Raw genomic sequence first — 18844 nt, 5'->3', positions numbered from 1 at the left:
CCCTCATAAACCAACATACCCACACACTAACACATTGGGTTTGTGGGCTAGTTAGATTATGATTAAAGGGGTTTGTGTTTTTGCTATAAATGTATGTCACATGTTCTTGACTTTTGTGATGTGTGTTTTTGTTTAATCACGAATCGAAGCTTCCTGGGTAGTTTCTTGTAAATTGATCACTGCTGATATCTATTTAAAGGAGAGGAAGTTGGGCAGTTTAGATAATCTCTAGAACCAGTTCTTTAAGCTTGTGAATTTGGGTTTTTAATGGTACTGAAACGATCAGCTGGGGAAGGGGGTGAAGGAGGTTCTGAACTTCCGACTCGTGAATTTAAACGCCAGCATTTTCTTGCAACGTGGGTGGATTAGTATTTGTATGTTTGTAGTTGTGTTAGACGATTGAATTCTTGATTTGTTGATTTTGTTTCTGTTATACTTGGTACGTGCAGTCTTTTTGGAGAGTTGGAGAATAGTCAGGCTGTTGAAGAATTTGTGCATAAATTTGAACCCTTCTTCCGAAATGTGGTATGATCTTTTGTTCTTTTTAAGTCACAATCAACGTATTTTTTATTGTATTGAAGAAGATTTTACTTTTATATTTGTGAAATATCACGTATTTGTGGCTTTATGCTAATAAATGAACCTTATGAGTTGACAAGATTTTGATGATTTCAAATATTTCCCTCCTGTTTATACTCTTGTGGTTATTCCTTCATGAAATTGAAGTTTGGTTGCCACACCTCAATTCTTTCACATAAATTTTGGAAGGTTTTGCACTTTTTACCAGTTAATTTTGTTTATCTAATAGATTCTTCATTTAAATGTTGTTTTCCAGATAAGAAGTGACTGAAATGCACTAGTTAGAGCACATATATTGACTTCCTATATTCACTATTCTATTGTCTTAATAGGTGCGAGAAGAGATTGAACGTGCAATCCAATCATTTCTGAGGTTAGTTCATCCATCAATTAAGTCTAACTATTCTATGCATCACGTATGCTTTTATATTAAAAAAATTGTTTCAATCGTCATGTTGCAACCCATTTTAAATCAGTAATCTAAAGCGTTGCTATAATTATATCTTGTAGACCCTCACAAAATCAAATCGAGAGCTCTGGATCAAGAACATGGCAGCTGTGTTTTGATTGTGAATTGCCGGGTACCATTTTCACAGGAAATAGGATACTATCTGAGGGCGGAAGACCCATCAAAATTGTTCTGTATGATTCTGGTTCCAAGACCATAATAACGTCTGGACCGTTGTCTTCACTAAAGGTCAATGTTGTTGTTCTTGATGGTGATTTTAATCCCGATGATCAGAACAACTGGACAGAGAAAGAGTTTGTGAGTAAAATTGTTCCGAATAGAGAAGGAAAAAGGCCGTTGGTGACTGGAGAATTGGCAGTCCATTTGAAAGAGGGAGTAGGTTATATTGGTGAAGCCAACTTCACTGATAATTCAAGCTGGAGTAGGAGTGGGAGATTTAGGTTGGGCTTAAAAGTGAAGAATAATTCCACTATTAGGGAAGGAATAAGCAAAGCCTTCAAAGTGAAAGATCACCGTGGAGAGTGTAAGTATTTCTTCTGAATCATTTTTCCACTATTAGTGAGCGTGTGATTAATGAAGAGGATGATTTATTTTTTCTTTTTTAAATTCTTGAAGCTTTTTATAATAATTTCCTTGAGTTTGATATTGGGAGTAAGATTTGGGTAAACAAAATTAAACTAAGTATTTGTTTGGTTGCTAAGCTTAGGATGTTATGCTTCTAGTTGAACCATTGAAATTTTAAGTGACCTATATTTGCAGTTAAACGTGGACAAATTATTTATTGATATATTTTCAGTTAAACGTGAACAAATTATTTATTGATATATAATTTTTTTTAGCATACCAGAAACACTACCCGCCATCCTTGGACGATGAAGTATGGCGCTTGGTAAAGATAGCTAAAGACGGTCCATCCCATAAAAGGTTGGCTCAAAATGGTATATCCTCTCTCAGAGACTTTTTGAGGTGGTACGCCAGAGACGAGTCTTCACTACGCACTGTAAGACACTCATTCATGATATCATCTTTGAGACATTAAATGGATAGGAATCTGTGTTCTTCACAAGTTCTTGAGGGAAACCGTCTAAGAGAACATTTTTAATCTGTAGATACTCAACATCTCAAACAAGAAGACATGGGATACAATCATCGAGCATGCTACAACTTGCAATTTGGATGACAGCTTGTACTTGTACAGTGGTGCACATGAAATTAGACTTTTCTTCAACTGCGTCTATAAGCTTGTAGGAGCTACTTTTTATGGACAAAATTACATCCCCTTTGAAAAACTCAATGCATATCAGATGGTTGGTATCTTCATCCTCGACCTTTTTTATGATTTTTCTTTGTCTGGCTCGAGTGGAATGCTTTTGTTTCAGTGGCATGAAATTAGTCATTTCAGTAATTGTTATTTTGCCTATGACTATGCCGATGTCAAACATTTGAGAATTTAATGGCCTGTGCATGTATGTTTTAATAAGTACTGCATCCCATTTTAGCAGTAGCAAATGTGCGGCAGAAAAGCCCTTTTTTGGTGAGACTAATTTGACATTCTAATATAGACTAATTTGACATCCCTATTTTGTGGATAGCAAGTGGTGGAAAATCTGAAGCAGCATGCTTATAGAAACATAAAGGACTTGGTGCCTGTCGATGATCAATCAGCTGGTGGCTACCCGATGCTATTGCCGAGTGTGGGAGCAGACAATCTTAATTATACTACTACATATGTGCAGAATGCTAATTTCCCAGTTCAACAAGGTAACTTAACCATTGAACCCTTCTCTCTGTTGCCTTTTCTTCTCAGCCTATAAATTATCTTGAATTTGACTGAAAGAAATTTTTTCTTCATGTATCAACTAGAAATGCAGATGAACCCTGCTCATCCAACAACTTCATTACATAATTACAAAGTGGAACGAGAATATAGTCCATTTGAAGTGTCTTTTGGAGAGAGTTCTTGTCAAATGCAAGAATTTAATTCGACATCTGGAAACAATTTTGGGATGAGTGATTCTCAAAGCGAATCCTATATGGGAGCAGATACTTGGGCTTCTGGAGGTAATTATGTGGGCTCGTATATGTCAATTAATGATCCAAGTGCCGATAATTTTCTGGTTGAATCCTCAGCATTCCAAGGGAATGAATTGTTTCTGGGTTCAACCACCCAAGAAATGGGCCCTTTCTCTTCCAATCATGGAATTCGTTTCCCCAGGAACAGGAAGCACAAAACAAGATGGTGTAAGGTTCTGGCTGTGGTTAAGTGGCATTTGATTAGGAGGAATGTTGCTGCAAGAAAATGGAAGCAACTCTACGGCCATATGTAAATTTATATCATTCCATCCTTAGAAAAATGACCACAAAAGCATAAGAGTCGAGCGCTTTCTCTAGCAACAGGTTATATCTGTATAATAGTCTATATAGTGAGAGTCGTAATATTACCCTTTGCTGAATTCCTGTAAGTGCAACAAAGGGATATTGTATAGAGTTTCTTGCAAGGATAGTCGGGTTTAGATCAAGCATCCGTGAAGATTTGCCTGTGGAAGGAATGGCAAGTGTCTTTGTTAAGCTTCCGGATGCTGTCTTGGTCGATCCAGTACTTTGTTGTATTGTATTGTTGTTATGTGGTCTTTCATGCATCAAATGTTTATTTGTATTGTATTGTTGTTATGTGGTCTTTAATGCATCAAATGTTTATTCGTACTTGTAGAAAGTGCAGTTCTCACATCTTCATCTCAGAATAATATTTCCTTTGTAAATAAGTTTTTTTTAAATAATTACTTTGTACAACTAATCTTTTTCACACGTCTTAAATTTGTTTTCTCAGTGGGAAGAATGAAGAGCACGTTTACACAAATCAGTTTCAAATGCAAGCTAATATCCGAAAGCTTAATGGTACGACTGGTCTTAAACATATGCCCGTGTAGCAAATTGGTTTTCCAACTTATAAGAAAAGAGCAAGATATTCTACACTTTTTTATTATAATTTGTACAATCAATCCTCAAACAACAAAACCGTCTACATGTCTGTTACGTCATCATGACCTATATAAGTTTGACTTTATTAAGTTAGATTTCATTTTCTAACTTAGATTAGCGTCTAGATTTGGAAGTGATACATGATTTGTGAGGATCGCATGCTGATTTAACAATAATTTAGAACGATTTTGTTGTTAGAGACTAATTTTGCAAAGACGTCCATAGCTAAATTCTATAACTTTAAAGGTAATTTCTTTATGATTTTATTTTATGAATACATGAGGAATTGAGCTGGCTATAGAAATACATATACACGAGGGATTTATAAAAAATGGACCAACGCAATTACTTAGCTTTATTTGCAACTAAGTCCCCTTTATTTTGGCACTTTTTGTCAAGATCCAAGCGTTACACTATAGTATAGGATTTTGATAGTAGATATCGCGATTTTTTCAGCGAATTTCTCATTCTCGATCGATGATGGAACTTTTGGAGTTTTCTTGAAAATGATCTTTATTGTGGTTAAATGATCTAGAATTTCATCGATTTTTATTTGTTTACTGTCCTAATATAACGTTTAGCGTAGATTGAAAACTTAAAAGAGTTTAGTCAAATCTAGACTTGTCTCATCAAATCGATTGGATTCAACTCATTTACACTTAGGGAGAATGTCATTTGTACAGAAGTTTTTCCACAGAATTTGGGCAAACTACTCTCATGTGAAACTCACCGTGAATAAAAAATTGTCAAAAAATACGCCCACTCACCTCCTATATGTGTGTTCTGACAGGCTTCTGTATAAAGCCTGTCTGTACACACAGCACGGTTGTACACTTAACAAGTGACCGCAATTTTCGTTACAACTGAATACGGTGCGGACTGAGACGTCACAATCACATGAAGTGCTCGAAAAAGAACAAGGAAGATGATGCTTTCGTGGCTTCCAATATTTGTCCAAATATTAACAAAGTTCAAAACCCAAGGCAATCTCCACCGCCCAAGAGTGTAACTTTAAGAAATAATTATAAAAAAGAAAAAATATTTGATTGTGAGTGAGATAAATGGAAAGAGTGTTGGCTAGTATGTTAATTTTTTCCTATGAATTTCCATGGAGTATTTATACGGGACTAAAGCGAACCGTACTTATGACCTTTCAAACTTTTTAGACTCGTATTGACTGTTTATAATTCGATCATGACAATAAGTTGATCTTTATTGTATTTTGTTTCCCTTGTAATGACTTTTGCAAACATGGAAATGGACCCCACACCATTTGGTATAAAGTATTGTCGAACTTTATCCAAAAGTTGTAAATGATTGGTACAAATATAATTCACCTAGTATCACTTAAAATCAAGCTTGGGAATCGACCTCATACTAATCTAGGCCACTCCATTTTCAAGTGTGCTCCTGCATTACCATGCGGAGGCAAGAATCCTCAAATATTCCGTGGTCTCTCCAAATAAGGCATATCATGCGATGGGAATATGAGTTACAATGTTCTTGTCTTCTTTGAAAAATCATGCAAGCCCCTCTTTTATCCGCTAAAGTAGGTGTTGAGCGATCGGAAAGATAATTTATTGAAGGAAAACAGGCTAGCCATTTGCTTCACCTATCGAGGACGACGAGGTTCATTCCCCTTTATGTAGGCAAGAGGTTTTCCCGCATGCGAACCACCATAACAATGTTTCATTGCATTTTAACTTTTGACCTTCAACTAATTATCACGTCTTATTTCTGATGATGTTTTCTTTCCAAATATTCTATCAATTTTCATTACAATGACAGATAAATATTTTTGTCAAAATTTTGTATTTATTGTTTATTTAAAAATAAGAGAGATAAATAAATCATTTTTTTTTTCTATCCTAACATTTTTTGGATGAAAAACCATCATCCGAGATAAGACGTTCAAATTAAGAGAATGTTGAAAATGTATGTGACAAAAACAATGGGGACATAGGTGCAAATATGAGTAAATGTTGTAAATATTTATTTCAATTACATGTTGTGATTAATAAAAAATGTGATTTGAATATAATGATCCAAATAGTTATACTGTAATAAGTTAAAAATATTTTTATTGATTTACAAAAAATAAGATAAAGAATGTCAAATTGGAAAATTCAAAGTTTTTTCTTATTATTATTATTTTTTTTCTAGTTAAAACTTTGGATCAATTTTATTCCTTTTTTATAATATTTTTTAACTTGACAGAAAAGAGTAAACTGAAGAATTTTTATACTAATAAAGGAGGTTTCACTTATTTTAAAATCTAGATGTTGTGTTTCAAAAATTATTATGGATAATCATATTTACCCTATAAGTATTGTTTGTCGCACTGTATTTTAATCACAAGTCTTCAAACATTTCTCATCGTCAAATTTATGTTCCAAATTTTTATCATATTTATTCTTGATGACCAATCCTATCCAAATATTACTTTAAATCAAGGAACAAATATTTTATCGAACATTTGTATTTGCTATTCATTTTGCTTATTCAAATTATAATGGACAACATAAGTTATGTTTATGTCATCCTCAATGATATATTTAAAGGAACCATCATTGAGATAAGACATAATTAATCTACGATAAAAATGTGATAAAAAGTTAGAATATAAGTTAAAAAAAAAAAAAAGTGAGCAAAGGTGAAGACTGTCAAACGAAAGCTACATATTTAGCATTTATTAGTTGCTTGAATTCAGAAAATTAATTAATATTAATTGACTTATTTAAGCAACAATAATTTACTTCAAAGAAACGCAATTAAATATCCAAATGAAAGTAACTTTATTACACAACCAAAAAGTCTTGGCACCCACCAAACAGTACGCACGAAAAAATCTAAATAGATAGTCCTTTTTAACTTACCTAATCTACCCTCATCCCAATAAACACATTTGATTGGTAATTAAGTACACAAAAGGGCAGGATTGGGTAGAAAGTCTAAACATTGGTGCTACGTTTCGGTTTAACCCTCGCATTGTTTCCATGATCACGTGTCCTCTTTCTCACCGTTCGATTATCAGTCTCCTGCATCATGTTGACCAAATCCTCACCGAACAAATCCACAAATGTTTTCTGAAGATCCTCTAGACTCTCCTCCTTCAAAAATATAATTTACAAATTAGAACAAAATTCATTGAAACTTAGAATTTCGATCCTTGAAAATGTAAGAGATTCCAAACCTCAGCCCCAACATTTTCCTCCATTATATTCATCAGATCATGCAGAAAATCACCCATGCCCTGTATCAAATACTATGTTAGATAGAGACTTTTTTTTTTTAACTTCGCACCGACGATATGTTTTTATTAAAACATCGTCTTTATTTGTCTACAATAAAATTTATAGGAAAATTTATAATTCAGACAAGTATTTGACGAAAAACCAATAAAGTAGAAAGTACAATCTTATATGCACAAAGCACAATGAAATTTTTCTGAAATGATTCAGCTTTAAAACAAAAAAGAAAAAAAGAGGATTTAGGGAGTGTGAAACGGCGTCGCATGTTACTACAATGGGAAAAATCAAAGCCGGGAGAAAATATCTTAGATATTTATACTGCGCACCTCATCCTCCTCAAACAGATCGAGGAATCCGGCGTCGTACATTGATCTCTTCCCCTGATCAGACAGCACTGCCACCGGCCGCCGCCGCAGCAACGGAAATATTCAACATGAAAAAAATCACAAGAAGTTAACATAACATTTCGCTGGATTATTAATAGATTATACCACGTTGATCGATTCTGCATAAGAATTTGTCAAAATGAATGAAAAAAATTTACTCCTTTTTTTTTTTTTTTTGAATAAACCTGAATAGGCTTCTTGGATTCTCTGGAAGCGGCGTTTGTATTCTCCGACGTCCGAAGAGTTTTTCGAACACCTATCTGGATGCCATTTCTTTAACAACAAAAAATCAGAAAATTGGTCATATTCATAATTCATTCACAACGGCAAAAATAATTCATTAATTGGAAAACGAAGGCTTATGAAAGGTGGAATTACCAGGGCGAGCTTGTGATAAGCAGAGCGGATGTCAGAGAAGGAGGCATCCCTGCGAATTCCAAGCACGGAGTAATAGCACGATCCTTTGGAACCTCCTTCTCGATCCATACCAAATTCTTCTACCGGGAATCCAAAATCTCAAGTTTGAGAAAACTGTGCCACGATTTAAAATCAAAGGCTGCCGAACACGGACAATCAGCAATGAATTGTGCTTGCTCAAGCATACATAGATTTTAGCAAAAGTTTTTGACACGAAAGCAAAACAATGGACGTAGCTGAATTAGGAGAAATTGCAAATTTGTAAGGAAAGAGTGGCAATGTTGGGCTGAAAATATCTGGCGCAAGATAGCAAGAGAGAATCTGACGCAGAAAGAAACTTCCAGACGTTCGGACTTTAGAGGGTGGAGAAGATATTTTATTGAAGGTTTTAGAGTTTGACCCCCAGCGTGTACAAAATTACGACGGTGGCCATTGGGTTTTCTCATTGTTACACGCACAAGCTCCCCTCTTGTTTTCCGGGTCGTGGACGAAAGGTGTGATCCGAGTATAATGGGCCCCGTCAAACAAACAGAAACGGGTGATCACATTGGATCCGGAATTTTGACAAATTTTTTAAACTTATTTCTCATCGAGGAAATTATACCACAACAAGTATTTAAATATTACAATTCATAAATCAGATATCAAATCTATTTGTTCAAATATCAATATTAATTTAATTCACTACTCGAACCATAAATTAATTCACCCTCCAACGTTCACACCCAAACCCTAATTATATTCTCCCCCCTACATTTCCTCTTCTTCCCATCCTCTCTCTCTGTCTCTATATCTCCTATAATACATGGTTGTCGTAGCCAGAGGCCACACTGGAACTCGTCACTAGAGCAGTAAGCGGCACTCAATGCGATTGTGCGGCTACGATAGCGTTGTGTCATGGGCAGATCCGTGTGCGATGGTGTAGTGGAAGCAGCAGTTGTGTGGTGTGATGTAGGCGATGATCGTGTAGTGGTGGTCATTTTGTTGTTGGCAATGATGGTGTAGGTGGCAGATCTTTGTGTGGTGGTGTGGTGCACGCGATAGTTGCTTGGTAGGGGTTGTTTTGTTGTTGTTGGCGGTGGTTGTGGTGGTGTTGTGGAGGGGGCAAATATGCGGGTGATGGTTATCTGATGTGCAGACAATGATTGTGTGATGGTATGGTGCAAGTGTCGGTTGTGTGATTGTGGTCGTTTTTGTTTTTGTTTTTGTGATGGTTGTGGTAGTGGTGTGGCGGTGACAAATCCGTGGGCGGTGGTGTAGTGTAGACTACGGTTGTGTAGTGGTGGTCCTTTTTGTTATTGTTGTTGGCGGTGGTTGTAGTGGTGTTGTAGCGAGGGCGGGGTGGGAGAAATTAATTTGTTATTTGTGACCAATTAATTTGATAATATGTAATCAATAAATAAGTTGTGACGTATAATTATGTACATGTGATCATTAAGCCCTTATTTAATTTCTATTTTTGGGATAAAAATATATTATGGAATAGTGATTTTTTGGAGAATGTTTGGTTAAAAGGTAAGGAAAAGTTTTTGAAATATGTGTATAATTATTTTATAGAAAAACGTGTGTTAGAAAATGAATTTAGAAGAAAAAATGCATTCTTAAAACAAGGGCTAATTATATATTTGTGACCTTATTACATTTAATTAAAAAAATATTTTTGATTAATAAATAAATATCTGCATTTTTAAACTTAAGACCTAAAAATTGAGCCCCCGTTTGGCTCTCATTTTTTTCTCTCTTATTTTCAACCACACAATCTTTTATAAAATAATATTACACACAAATAAAAATCTTTTCATTCTTTTTCAACCACGCATTTTTAAAAAAATACTATTCCAACCATTAAAATTTGGAAAGAATGAGGGCCAAACGGCGGAATTGGTGATACTTAATATTTGATTTATGATTTTTTCCCCCTTTCTCATTTTGTTAACAAAAGATTGAGCCCTTGTTTTGCTTGGATTAAAATTCATTTAAAATTTTAAGTCAAAATCAACAATTAATTTCAACCGCACATTTCATTAAATTTTATCAAAAAATCTACTAAAAATCTGATTTTAATCTCCACAAAACAATTGCTAAGTCTCTGTTTACCCCTTAATTTAAAAAAAAAAAAAAAAAAATCTCTCAAACTCATTGTAAATCATACATTTATGAGACCTATAACTTTTATCAAAATTTTAATCACGTATATCATCGTTTTGTTGTCAAAACTTCTTAAAATTTAATTTTTAGTCAAACCAAATAGGGGCTTATCAGACAGAAATCTTGCTATTATGGCGATTTCTATGAGAAAGGAAAATGGAAATATTTCCTTAAACAACGCCAATTGGATATCAAGCTTAAATGATAGAATAATGTTATTCATCATAACTAGTGCTATAACACTAGTTTAGGTGACGTCACATAATAGACTCAATGAAATGTAAGGTGACGTGACTATAAGTGACGCTAAATGACTCATTTAATTATATATTTCATTTAATATCACATTAATGTCACATAGAATAATGTTTTAACGTCAATAGTGCTTAATGGCATTACTCTATGTGATAAGCAGCTGTTTGCCATCAGCCTTAAATGAGGAAACTCCCACCGCATGCACATTAAACGTGTGTAATGCTTGGGTTACAAATATTTATATAATTTTTTTTTTGATTGATTTCTCCAGTGGTGGCATATTTAATTTTGTTCATCATGTCAAGACACTTCGCCATGTCAAAGTGCGACCTCTGTCGATTAAGTTGTCGCTATTTGAGGTTTTGTTATGCAAGTTTATTGGGCGATATTCAGAATAACATGAATCTTTCATCACGGTACATTTAGTCTTTCATCACGTCAGGAAACATGTCACCCTATCAGAAGGCAACTTAGGTCGATTAAGTATTTGCTGGTCGTGATCTGAATTCTTTGGCCAGAAAAAGTCTAGCTATTGATTTGGATGTTCCTCACTCACAAGAAAGTGCAGGGTTCTTTTACCTATAGTTTTAAAAGCCAGCTGATTAGCCTAAAAATCCCACAAACTAGTTAGCAATACCCCCAATTAATTTCAATTGGATAGTTTGCAAGTGAACTTATCAAATTTTGGTCTAATCGTAGTTTTGTAGTGCACTTCTGACTTGGTTCGAACCAATTGCCCAATTAAATTAAAGCGTTTTAAAAATTCATAGCAATTGGATATGATCATGAGACCTCTCGTAATAAAAGTTTCATGCCAACCACCAACCCAACACGTGATTTTAATTAGGGACAATTTTGTAACTACCATAATTTAAGTTTACGTTTTTACAAATAATAAGGATCTGTTCGGTAATGATTATAAGAATTGATTTTTTGATCGTTAGAAAGAAAAGTGAATCATACTTGTGAGAGAAGAAGTAAAAAATAGTGGTTGAAATAGTGAAATATCGGGTAAAAAATTAATTTTTTTTAGTGAAAAATTGCTATAAACGAGTGCTAAAATTTGAGAAAACTTTGCAAGTGCATACAGTCTGTAATGTGACATTGACGTCTTTGTGGTATGTTTTTCTACTAAGTTATGATGAATATGTACCAAAAGGATCAGGTTTGGCATATGTTTCGTCCTCAAAGTTGTGTCGAATGTGACTTGTGTTTTCTCGAAATTATGTCAAATTTATAGCGTGTGACCCATAAGCGTTAAATTCAGAAAAAATAAAAATATGACACATGATTTGTTTAATTTGGCATCTATCAATTCCTCACAAGTATGTGAAGTATATGATTTTTGGTGTACTTACTATTTAAAAATGCATTCTTATGAAAATAATATAGCTCAAACAAGGGCTAAAAATGGAAAAATCAGGTAATTATTTGTTCATTAAAAATATTTTATTAATTAAATATAATAAGGTCACAATATACAATTAATAGTCATAAGTACATAATTATAGGTCACATATTATCAAATTCGATGTCACAAATCTAAAATTTTAGAGGTCACAGTTTATCTATCGATCAAACATTTTCAAATTTGTTGATCACATATTATCAAATTTTAAGATCACAATTTAATAGTTAGTTACAAAGAATCAAATAGTTGGTCACATAAACCAAACACCCAACCCCCGATCTCGTTCCACCACCAATACTTGGTCACAAATTCATCAAATGGTTGGTCACAAACACTCTTCATTCCATCTCGTCACCGTCGCAACTACCACCAACAATAGCAACACGATACTATGACCACCATATCACCACCACCACCACCAACCAAATCTGAACCTATCGACCAAGCACACACCACACACTGGCAATGTCGTCGCCATGCCCCCAACACCATCGCACCTGCAGCACACACCCACCACCACCGCATCCAACCACACACTATCAACACCACCACCAACTAGATCTACTGTGGTCTTTGGTAATGGCGGCCATGTGTGATGGAGAGGATGGAAAGAAGAGGTGATCGCAGTGAGCGTCGCTCATTGTTCCCAACGACGAGCTCCAGTGTGGTCTTTGGCGACAACAGCCTTGTATGACAGGGAGATATAGAGATAGAGAGAGGATGGGAAGAAGAGGGAAAGTAGGAGAGAAAATAATTAGGGTTTGAGTAGTGAATGTTGGCGGGTGAATTAATTTAGGCTTTGGGTAGTGAATTAAATTAATACCTAATATTTGAACAAATAAACTTGATGCCCGATTTATGAATTGTAATCTTTAAATACTTGCTGTGATGTAATTTCCTCGTCACAAAATAGGGTGTATAGCTAAAAAGCCCGTCAAAGAATAGTTGGACACTCCAGTTTGATGAGAAAAGCCCATACCTTACTTCACTTTTGGGATTGAGGCCCGAAAGGTTGGGTTCCCTTGAGGCCTTTGTTAATATAACCCAAGCAAAAAAGTAGAAATTTTTGCCGGGCAGCTTAGATACCCAACCAACACATTTCACACTGGATGCGTAAGAGGTGACACTCTCTCTAGGGTATTTGTTGTCAGCTGAAAAAAAAAAAAAAAAAAAAAAAAAAACACATTTTGATTGCCAAACAAGGTCATATCAAACAAGTAACAAAACATGCACAAGCTAAAGATTTTCTCAACCCATCGAATTAAGTCTTTATATCTTTTAATTGAACTTTGTCAAAAGTAGTATTCTTCATGAAAATCATTAGTGAATCTTACTTGTTTGCTTTGTCTAGCATTCTCTTTCAGTTGGTAACATGCCTTTCATAGTTAAGAATATTTATTTATTTTTTAAATTTGAGATATAAATTTAAGTATTTTCAGGATTAGAGGAAATTTTTCTTAAAAATTCTCTGAATTGCAATTTGAAACAAAATCAAATCGAAAATTATGGTTTAATTTGCGTATTGAAACAATTGATTTGATTTGAGATTTGCAAAACTGTTTAAAATGGTTTGGTTTGGAAAACTCTCAAAAGCACTAAAAATCGAACCGTTTACATCCCGAATTTAAGTTAAAAATAACACCGAATTTTTTAAATCGAGACTGTGTAAACTCAAATGATAACCTTGCGAGTGTGCTGACCAAAGAGTAATAAATAATGAATTGCAGATCGAAATAAATAAATAGTTATCCAAAGAGATTAGCCGATAGCTAATTTTGGAGATTGCTGAGCGTAGTTTCTTGCTATTTCACCGGATGTTCTCTGTAATTTCAAAATTGATAATAGTAGTATAAGAGAACCATTACAGCTGTGACTAAACTAATAATCTTACAGTCGATGAGATAGCAAGCAATTCTTCCTCTGTAACTTTTTTCCAGACTCCATCGACCATCAGGTGACCCCTAGCCTCTTTAGAGAGAGTATCATTCTTATCGTAAGATTCACGATCTGCTTCATTCTCCTTCACTTTCTTAATAAATGCGCTATCCAATTCTTCATTCAGACAATCAGCTTCCCTTTTACCACACTGATTTAGTCCCCAACGCACCTCGCCATCTGATACTTTTCTAGCTTCTCTGGGTTTGTCATTGCAGTCGAGAACCGAAAGACGGCCAGAGAAGCCAAGATTGTGAGGGAGCATGCCTATAGGACATGGCTTCCATGACTTTGTAACAACCCATCGGCTATTAACTTCCACATTGGAGTCTGTAGGTTTTACATCAGTGCCCTTCGTTTGAAGATGTCTGATCAACTTGGATTTCTCTTCAGCTCGACGAATAAAATCTTCTTGTTCGGAAAGAAGAATCTCATTGTGAGAATCAATGGAGTTTTCATCGCTAATGTGGGAATTTGACACCCACAGGGAAGCCATCTTTTTGAGCTTACAGAGTAGAGTTGTCTCCTGTCATCTGTGGAAGAACAAGGACCGAATCCATCAGCTTTTTGTTTCCAGGACAAAGACAACACAAGACATTTGCGTAATAATCCTTGTAGGATCTCCTTTGGCAAGCTTGATTCTGCCAGAGAATCTTTACATTCTATATGTTCCTTGTAAAAGTCGGGATATAGTGTCTTGAGATTTCCAACAAGCCACTCAAACAAATAAGGAAGTAGCTCAATTTGGCGAGACTTCGCAAAATTATCCAGATTGTGATCTTCCCCTGATGATCCATAAAATGTAGATTGATGCTACCAAAAATCATACTTGAGCAATTCTGAGCTGGATGACTGATGACGAGCACGAATGTGATCTTCCGGTACATGAAACAAAGGCGTCGAGGTGTGTCCTCATCGCCTCTCCGATGCTTAAGTCAGAGAGAGAATTTGTGCGTAAGCCTATGAACTAAAAATTATGTAAAACGTACCTGAATAATGATTAAGGGCTTTGTATTTATAGAGGTAGGTGGTGTGTTCATACTAGGATTCCGTAGTGCACTTGTAATAGGACAGCTTGATTTTGCAATCTTATACCAATGAGTCCTACGCGAGATATGAGTTTGAATTGTGGTATAACCGGGATACCAATTATTTAATAGAGTTCTTCTGGGCATAGGAGACATAGGTTGAGGAGTTTAAGTCAGAATAAATTTCTCATTGGATAAGGCATTGACGCCGAGGACATGTCGAGGTCATAATCCCGAGAACACGTCGAATGACGTTCCACAAACTCTTGGGTCAAGAGCTCGGGCATGTGAAAGACATCCCGAGCACATATATCCCGAGCATACTGATACACAAAATGACGAAATAGAGTCCTCGAGTTTGTATACGTCGGGAACAATATTTGGTAATATCAGTGGCCCCCGTGCACCTGTGCTCGATTATATGCATGAGGATAGGTGCAAAAGATCAAAATTACAGTCCTCGGTATAATACCCCTGACAATTCATTGTAGAGGAAAGATTCGTGAGGGCTGACATCAGATGTGGTAGTGACGCCAGCCCTAGTACAAAGGCGGTGTAACTTTTAGACCCTAGGATGTAGGACACGTGGCATGATCGAACGGTTCAGGATGCGACTTTGGCCTCCCACCCATGTTTCCCTATATAAGCCTCATTTCCTATTCATTTTTTACTTTTTTACTATCAGTAAGCCTTGTTGGAGTCGTCGGGATAAGGTGAGTCCTCAAGACTTTAAGTTGTTTGTTTTTAGAAAAGTCTAAATTTAAGATAGGATGTCAAGCAGTGATAGTGATACGTCATCCTCGAGTTCGGGAACCCCAACCCAGGACTTAGGGCAGTCAATAATACCTATGGCCATCCCCATAAGTGCTAATCCTCGAGCTCAGAATATCTCGACACTGTTAGTATACCCCGACCAACCGTGTAGGTTTAAGGAGCACTTAATAGTGGTGACTGCTAGGGAGTTCAGCCTGATGCCGAACTGTGATATTAGATCTCCCGGGGATGAGGATAGGGTAGCTATTGCTCGGGAAGGAGAGTTTGTCATTTTTAAAGATTCTCTGAAGGGGGATTTAGGTGGCCACTGCATCCTTTTTTCCTCGCACTTTCGACCGAGCATACTATGAGTCCGGGATAATTAGTGCTGAATGGGTGGAGGATGTTGACACATTTTTTTATTGCTTGTAGATACCTCGGGATTATCCCGTATGTCGACTTATGTAGGATGGTCTTCGACCTAAAACAACTCCCCCAGTACTCTTGTTTTGCCTATCTTTCAACCCGAGGAGGGTTTAGAATCCTGAGGATGCCTAGCTCCCTGAAAGGATGGAAGGATAAGTGGTTTTATGCTATACCTCAAGATCCCAATGTTCCCTTTAGTCCTCGGTGGGGGGGGTGCCCGATACTGCTAGGTTTTGTTGGGGTCAGGCGTATTTTGAGTCGTTGGAGAGGCATAGGCAAATGCTAGAGGAGCCCCTCGTTTATGACTTGGATGATATCCTTGAGCTTGCGAACATGAAAGGCATCGAGGGTAGGATACGCGATTTTAACGCTTTAATTTTTCGACCTATATTTTTATTAATACTCGTGCTAATAACGTGTCATTTTTTGCAGAAATGACGTTTGACCCAAGTGCCCTTCGTCAGGCAGTTTGCAAGAAGTCAAGGGCTCCCTAGGCTTGGGCTCCAGGCCAGAGGAGGGGCCAAAAGAGACCTCAGGATTCGAGGCTTGAAAAGCAAACCAGTGGGCCCGGTGAATCATCAAGGCCCCGAGGACCGTCCCTGGGAGTAGGGAGGATGGAAACTCAGCAACAAGATCTTCTGGGGACTCCTCGAGGGCCTCATCCTTGAGGACCTATTGACATGGTCGACCTTGAGGATGAATACCTGCCACTGGGCCCTACTAATCCCAAGGGATGCTCTCGGTGTCAGTCCGTGCTCAGCATTGTTGACAAGAATGGGCAGACGTCGATTTAAGCAATGGCTTGAGGGCTCTCGAGGCTATGGCCTTGAAGGTAAGATTGTTGACAGTTTTTATTTTTATTATTTTTTGCAATCTTTACTTCCCGAGGTTAAGTTGCCCGTGCTCTTTTTTTCCAAACATTGGGCATAGCTCGAGGTCTTTCCTTAAAGGGGAAAGATGAGTCTTCAAAGATGGCCGACCTCGAGAGTGCCATTTTTGCTCGGGATCCGAGGATGGCCGACCTCGAGGAGGAACGTGCTCAACTGATGAGGGAGCGCGAGCAGATGAGAAATGATCTTCGCAATGCTCAGGATGAGGCCGGTACTGCAAAGGACGAGGCTGAGCACCTCAAACTCGAGCTCGAGCGCACTAAAAAAGAATTGGATTCAAAGCTGGCCGATGCTCGAGATGATGCGATCGAGGACTTTAAGAAGTCTGACGTCTTCAACGAGTTGAAGGGCGAGTATGCTATGGGCTCATACTTTCATGCCTTGAAGGAAGCTTGAGCTTTTATTCGCCTGAGGCCAGATGCTCGCCCTGAGGATCTGAAGTTGATTCTTGAGGTGGCTGATGACCTTCAGCTTTCTGAGTCTGAAGAAAATGCTAGGGATGAAGATGTCGATATTGAGGGTGACGATGTCAAGGAAGCCCAAGGCAGTCAGAACACCGACGTCTAAATTTGATCAGTCCCCGAGTATTTATTTTGATTTGTAATTTTTGATGTAAAATGCCTGATCTTAATGGAAATAGTTTTTCCTTTTTACCGAGCTCATTTTGTGTTATCGATGCATTTTTATTTCATCAACATATGCATCGGACTTTTGTTAATTAATATCCCAACGACTGAGAAGAATTAATTATCTCGACGACTAAGAAGATTAATTATCTCGACGATAAATTAATTATCTCGACGATTGAGAAGAAATATTTCGATTTTAAGCAAGTCATAATGCTGAGGATAGTGGTGAATGTTGGATATAGTTTAACACTTGACGGTAAAAAATATCCCGACGTCTAAGATAAATTAATTCTCGACGATTGAGAAGAATTAATTCGATTTTAAGCATGTCATAAGGCCGAGGACAGTGATGAATGCAGGATATAGTTTAACACCTTGATGGTAAAATTATCCCGTCGTTAGTATTGAATTACCTTGAGGACTAATCGCGAGGGGGTGGTAACCTCAAGGTGTACGAAGAATTGTGACCGACCTCTGTACAAAAGTATATCCCGAGCTTTCACTTTGGAACCTTACACAAAAATTCAAGGATAGATGGTCGGGGATGTATGTACTCGGGATGTTTACTTGTGCTGCATGATTTTGATGTGCTGATTATGGGCTCCAAGGTTTTGGTACTTGCACGGGGCAAGGCTTAGGTGCTTGTGCGGGGCAAGGCTTAGGTGCTTGCTCGGGGTAAGGCTAGGTACTTGCTCAGGGCAAGGCTTTGGACTGCTTGCTTGAGGGCAAGGCTTACATTGCTTGTCGAGGACAAGGCTTAGGGTGGCTTGCTCGAGGGCAAGGCTTACATTGGCTTGTCGGGGATAAGGCTTAGGTAATTCCTGGACGCAAAGCAAACTATAGGGCTGTTATACCCGAGGTTTGAATTTATTAATTCCTCGGACTGGACTCGGATTTATATTGTATCCAAGCTACCTACGTACCCAAATGGGATCAAGCCAAACGTAGTTCATTACAAAAGAAAACGAAAAACATGCATGGGCACGCAGGCCCGTCAAACTAGAAATAAAATGCAAGGGCACGTAGGCCCGAAGAACCAAAAATAACATTCAGAAGAATTAAAAATGCAGGAATAAAAAGAAAATTTCCCAGATGGCATTGAGAATGTTACTTGTAATATATTTTCGGATTATCGGCATTCCAGGGCCTTGGAAGAGGTCTACCCGAAGTGTCTCTTAGGCTGTATGCTCCTTTGCAAACCTATCGTATGACCTCAAAAGGTCATTCCCAGATGGGCTCGAGCTTCCCTGGGGAATGACCCGCTGCTTCGGCCCTCCTCAAGACCAAG

At 37.1% G+C, this 18844-nt stretch overlaps 3 protein-coding genes across 3 annotated transcripts in view; 1 reads left to right on the top strand and 2 right to left on the bottom strand.

Annotated features, from left to right (window-relative positions):
* Positions 1-27: 27 nt before the first annotated feature.
* Positions 28-3775, top strand: LOC111409968 (calmodulin-binding protein 60 C-like). Its single transcript, XM_023040103.1, has 8 exons — positions 28-356; positions 450-525; positions 912-952; positions 1090-1571; positions 1888-2048; positions 2158-2355; positions 2641-2809; positions 2912-3775. The coding sequence occupies exons 1-8, from the start codon at positions 268-270 to the stop codon at positions 3373-3375; spliced, it is 1680 nt and encodes a 559-aa protein (XP_022895871.1). The 5' UTR covers positions 28-267; the 3' UTR covers positions 3376-3775.
* A 3003-nt stretch (positions 3776-6778) lies between these two features.
* LOC111409967 (dnaJ homolog subfamily B member 6-like) lies at positions 6779-8446 on the bottom strand. The gene is made up of 5 exons (XM_023040101.1): positions 8043-8446; positions 7850-7937; positions 7605-7672; positions 7221-7280; positions 6779-7137 (listed from the first exon to the last, which is right to left on the bottom strand). Exons 1-5 carry the CDS (start codon positions 8148-8150, stop codon positions 6979-6981), a joined length of 483 nt encoding a protein of 160 aa, XP_022895869.1. The 5' UTR covers positions 8151-8446; the 3' UTR covers positions 6779-6978.
* Positions 8447-17954: 9508 nt separating this feature from the next.
* LOC111411151 overlaps positions 17955-18844 on the bottom strand; it is a 4117-nt gene continuing 3227 nt past the window's right edge. The window contains exons 3-4 of the mRNA XM_023041710.1: positions 18293-18377; positions 17955-18067 (exon numbers count right to left, since the gene is read on the bottom strand). Of these exons, the coding sequence (XP_022897478.1) occupies positions 17955-18067; positions 18293-18377 (198 nt within the window). The remainder of the gene's footprint in view (positions 18068-18292; positions 18378-18844) is intronic.

The sequence above is a fragment of the Olea europaea genome, chromosome 15 (genome assembly GCF_002742605.1).
Source record: "Olea europaea var. sylvestris chromosome 15, O_europaea_v1, whole genome shotgun sequence".
NCBI lineage: Eukaryota > Viridiplantae > Streptophyta > Magnoliopsida > Lamiales > Oleaceae > Olea > Olea europaea.
Note: the sequence above shows the minus strand (reverse complement) of the source record. Positions and strands in the feature narration are given on the sequence as shown.

Coding starts and splice junctions, on each gene's coding strand:
- LOC111409967 (XM_023040101.1), bottom strand. CDS start 8,150: ATGGATCGAGAAGGAGGTTCCAAAGGATCGTGCTATTACTCCGTGCTT. Junction 7,938..8,042: donor CTTATCACAAGCTCGCCCTG/GTAATTCCACCT, acceptor TTGTTGTTAAAG/AAATGGCATCCAGATAGGTG. Junction 7,673..7,849: donor AATCCAAGAAGCCTATTCAG/GTTTATTCAAAA, acceptor GGCCGGTGGCAG/TGCTGTCTGATCAGGGGAAG.
- LOC111409968 (XM_023040103.1), top strand. CDS start 268: ATGGTACTGAAACGATCAGCTGGGGAAGGGGGTGAAGGAGGTTCTGAA. Junction 357..449: donor CGCCAGCATTTTCTTGCAAC/GTGGGTGGATTA, acceptor TGGTACGTGCAG/TCTTTTTGGAGAGTTGGAGA. Junction 2,049..2,157: donor ACGAGTCTTCACTACGCACT/GTAAGACACTCA, acceptor TTTAATCTGTAG/ATACTCAACATCTCAAACAA.